Source organism: Lathyrus oleraceus, chromosome 1 (assembly GCF_024323335.1).
Source record: "Lathyrus oleraceus cultivar Zhongwan6 chromosome 1, CAAS_Psat_ZW6_1.0, whole genome shotgun sequence".
Classification (NCBI taxonomy): Eukaryota; Viridiplantae; Streptophyta; class Magnoliopsida; order Fabales; family Fabaceae; genus Lathyrus; species Lathyrus oleraceus.
In genome coordinates this window covers 371,829,443-371,834,355 of record NC_066579.1, presented here as the reverse complement: position 1 = coordinate 371,834,355, position 4,913 = coordinate 371,829,443, and the positions used below count along the sequence as shown (strand labels likewise).

The 4,913-nt window shown below is 40.0% G+C and overlaps 1 protein-coding gene across 1 annotated transcript; it reads left to right on the top strand.

Annotated features, from left to right (window-relative positions):
- The first annotated feature begins 4,016 nt into the window (after window positions 1-4,016).
- LOC127107567 (uncharacterized) lies at window positions 4,017-4,625 on the top strand. The gene has a single exon (XM_051044862.1). The coding sequence runs from the start codon at window positions 4,017-4,019 to the stop codon at window positions 4,623-4,625; it is 609 nt and encodes a 202-aa protein (XP_050900819.1).
- The last annotated feature ends 288 nt before the right edge of the window (window positions 4,626-4,913 follow it).

Sequence of the window (4,913 nt, the reverse complement as noted above, 5' to 3'; positions counted from 1 at the left end):
TAGGAATTACATCTATCAGTTACTGGATAGAATACCAAGAGAGAGTATCCGTCACTGGTTAAAGTGAACATATCAAGGATAAACTCTGCGGGAGAAAGTAGGGTTTGCAACTACCGGTTACTGGGTAGAATACCACAAGGAGAAGGAAATATGTTATCGGTTAAGATGAACATATTAAGGATTAACTCTCTAGGGAACAAAATAGGGATTACAACTACCTTTTTACTGGGTAGAATACCAAAAATGAGAGTATCTGTCATTGGTTAGGATGAACATATCAAGGATAAACTCACGTAGGGGAAAGAAAGATATCTGTCACCGATTAGGATGAACATATAAATGATATACTTCCTGGGGAATCAGGAAAAATGAATCCACTGGGATTCTACTACTGGAAAAACAGGGATACTTTTGCCGTGTATTGGGCAAGAAGTAACAAACTGCAAACTAAGAAGAATATTACCAGTTACTGGGTAATAAGCTCTTAGGAGATTCAAAGCATCTATCTAGACAAGAGCTAGAAAAAATGGTCAATCAAGACTCAACCCAATGAGGATATAACTCAAGGGGAGAAATTTCATCCAAATAATCAACTGGGGAGGAAGCTGAAGTAATAATCATCCACGAGGAAATAACTCAGTGGGGAAAAGGAGAAAGGTTAAAGTCTTTCTGCCTAATAGGCTTACATTCTACAATTGAGGGAGGAGAGACACCGAATTTGTATGGGGATAAAGTACCGCCATAACAGAGAATAAGAATCTCAAATAAATCAATCAAATATGGTGATGCAGTTATGAAATTATATGAGTGTATATATGTATATGTATGATGATTATGCTGACAAAATGATCACAAAGGATACAAAGGTGTCGCAAAGAATTTGAATCATCGATACAATCCTCGATCAATCCACAACAAAAGGGAGACAACTGCTGGAAAACAGAGAGAGAGAGAGAGAGAGAGAGAGAGAGAGATCAACGACCCAAAGGCTCAACTCTAGATGAGGAAGGAGGAGATCTACTGAGGAGAGGAAACTTTATCAAATCTACAGGGAATTTTAGGTCAACACCATATCAAAATGGGAGACAACCATACAGAGGATAAACACAAGTAGCTGCTCAAGAACCAGGAGGAAACCCTGACTGGGAACAAGTCGGATGGCGACTGGTGGAGAAACCAACGCGGTCTACTGGGGAGTCTAATTACTCTGTTAAGGATCAAAACTGCTGAGGAATACACAAATTCAGTCGGGGGAAGCATAAATTTTTTCAGCGAAATAACACGCCGCAGGGCACTGAATCAACCAACTCAACTGGAAAAAGAAACGAAGCTCCGCTGGGGAACAAACACAACTCCACAGGGGAACCGGGTCAACAAACTTGATTAAGGATACCCGAAGGGTTAACTGCTTTGGGGACCCTTAATGCTTCACACTTAAGACTTGCTTCTCTTTGAAATGCTGTTAATACTTCTTTTTAATTGCTTTGAAAAAAATTCTTGCTTTTATATGTTTAAGAAAATGATTTTGATTAAAGATTTTAATTTTAAAAATGATCATAATAAAATTTAAAACTATTGGCTGAAGTAAATAAGAGTAGAATGGTAGTCTGTAAATGACAAGACTCCATAGATTTTTACAAAGTTGAAAAATGGTAATTTACATGGAAAAGGGTTACATTGAATACAAATGATCCTTAATCCTTCTACCAACTTTTGATGTCCGCTATGTTCTTTACCGCTGTCGGGGATGATGAATCGACGTCAACCCTCATGCTCAAAGTTTCTCTAAAATTGGACGATTAGCATACTGCAGTTACTTACCATAATCCCTAATTTTTGCATAAGTTGCCCCAAGGCGGGGTACTCAACTTATCGGGAAATTCTTTCTGTTTTTATGTCTCTAATTTTTGCCTGGATCGCACTTTCGGGTTTTCAATCCACTGAGACGCTCATTTTTGCCTAAGCCTCTCTTTTGGGTTTTCAACTTAGCGAGATGTTCTTTTCTTTTTAGGCGAAGTATTTCTTGACTGCATCTACGTTCACCGGTCCATCGTGATTCCCATAGTGTACTCAGAAAAAACGTAATGCATTTTGTTTTCTCAATCCTTCGTCCTCGCCCGAGACGAGAGGATAGCTTGTAAGGGCCTCCATGTTTAAAAGTATTCTGTGAATAAATAAAAAGTACTTTTTTGCATGCAAAACTTGTGTGCCCTTTTCTTTCAGTTATTTTCCTTTTTCACTAAAAACAACGAAATGGAAAAAGATTTCTTTTTCCTTTTTCCACTTTTCTCAAAAAAACATACTAAAATAAGCTCATCATATGCAGAGCAAACAAAACTATTGACTACAACATGGCTACAATCAACTGTAAATCTGGATTTTCGATCAACCAAGCTGAAGACGACAGTGAGGAAGATTGCGAATTACCAATTGAACTAGCACGGCTCCTTGATCACGAAGAAAAAGAGATTCAGCCGTACAAAGAACCAGTGGATGTCATTAACTTGGGTTCTGAAACTGACAAAAGAGAAGTAAAAGTCGAGGCATCTCTGGCCAAACATGTACACTCCAAGTTGGTAGAGTTATTGTGTGAATATGTTGACGTCTTCGCTTGGTCGTATCAAGATATGCCAGGATTAGACACCAGCATTGTTGAACATCACCTGCCACTCAAGCCTGAATGTCCTCCGATCAAGTAGAAGCTCAGAAGGACTAGGCCTGACATGGCACTCAAGATCTAGGAAGAGGTTAAGAAGTAGTTAGACGCTGGCTTCCTAGCCATTTCTGAATATCCGTAGTGGGTTGCTAATATCGTTCCAGTTCTGAAGAAAGATGGTAAAGTCAGAATGTGTGTGGACTATCGAGATCTCAATAGAGAGAGCCTAAAGGACGACTTCCATTTTCCTCATATTGATGTTTTGGTTGACAACACATCTCAATTCTCCGTATTTTCTTTCATGGATGGGTTCTCCGGGTACAATCAGATAAAAATGTCGCCAGAAGATATGGAGAAGACAACTTTCATCATGCCTTGGGGAACCTACTGCTACAAAGTCATGTCATTTGGCTTGAAAAATGAAGGGGCAACATATCAGCTTGCCATGGTAACCCTCTTTCACGACATGATACACGAAGAGATTGAGGTTTATGTGGACGAAATGATTGCCAAATCCAGAACTGAAGAAGATCACTTTGTGAACCTGAGGAAAATGTTTGTCAGACTCTGAAAGTTTAACTACGCCTGAATCCAGATAAATATACTTTTGGGGTCCGATCCGGTAAACTTTTGGGTTTCATAGTCAGCCAGAAAGGTATTAAGGTTGATCCCGACAAAGTTCGAGCCATCCAAGAAATTCCAGCTCCCCGAAAAGAAAAAGAAGTTTGAGGCTTCCTTGGGTGACTTAATTACATCTCCAGATTCATATCACACTTAACGGCTACCTGCGAACCGATATTCAAACTGTTGAGAAAAAACCAATCGATTGTGTGGAGTAACGATTGCCAAGCGGCATTTGATAAAATAAAAAAGTACTTGCAAGAACCACCAATCTTGATACCACCGGTTCCTGGTAGGCCTCTCATTATGTACCTTACAGTGCTCGATGAATCTATGGGTTGCGTTTTGGGTCAACATGACGACACAGGAAAGAAAGAGCATGCTATCTACTATCTCAACAAGAAATTCACTGAATGTGAGACCCGATACTCACTTTTAGAGAAAACTTATTATGCTTTGACTTGGGCCACTCGACGCTTGAGACAATATATGATTTGCCATATCACTTTATTGATATCCAAAATGGATCTGATAAAGTATATCTTCGAAAAGCCTGTTGTTACTAGTAGAATTGCCTGGTGGCAAATGTTGTTAACCGAGTATGATATTCAGTATGTGACCCATAGAGCAATAAAATAGAGTGTTGTCTGACTACCTTGCTCCCCTACCTGTCGAAGGTTATCAACCTTTGAGGTTTGACTTTCCAGACGAAGACATCATGTTTATCAGAGACTTCACCATGCCAGGCTTCGAAGCAGGCCCTAAGGAAGGCCCCGAACCAGGATCGCGATGGACGCTCGTGTTTGACAGTGCTTCCAATGCTCGAGGCCATGGAATAGGTGTAGTTATCACTTCCCCAACTGGTTTCGAACTCCCATTTACCGCTAGATTGTGTTTTGACTGCACCAACAACATGGCTGAATATGAATCATGTATCTACAGTTTAGAGGCGGCAATCGACTTAAGGATCAAGATTCTTGAGGTATATGGTGATTCAGCTCCGGTAATCAGTCAGGTGAAAGGTGATTGGGAGACTCAGGATAGCAAGTTGGTACCTTATAAAGAGCATATAAGGAAACTGATACCCTACTTTGATGAAATCTCTTTTCACCATATTTCTAGGGAAGAAAATCAGTTAGCAAATGCTCTAGCCACGTTGGCGTCTATGTTCAAAGTCAAATGGAAGAATGAAGCACCATCCATCCATATTGACCACTTAGATGAACCAACACACTATATAGCAATTGAGGTCGATCCTGATGATAAGCCTTGGTTCTACGACATAAAGAAATTTCTGGAGAAACGGCAATATCCCGAGGGTATATCATTACCGATAAGAAGGCTCTGAGAAGACTCTCTTCCAAGTTCTTCCTAAACGGTGATGTGTTATACAAGAGGAATTATGATTTTGTATTGCTCAGATGCGTGGATAGACACGAAACTAGTACGATCATAAAATCCATACATGAAGGCTGCGAGGGTGTATATGCAAAGGGTCCTGCTATGGCCAAGAAGATCCTTCGGGCTGGGTATTATTGGACGACAATGGAGGTTGATTGTTACAACTTTGTTAAAAGATGTCACAAATGTCAGATATATGGTGACAAGATCTTTGTGCCACCAACTCCGTTGAATG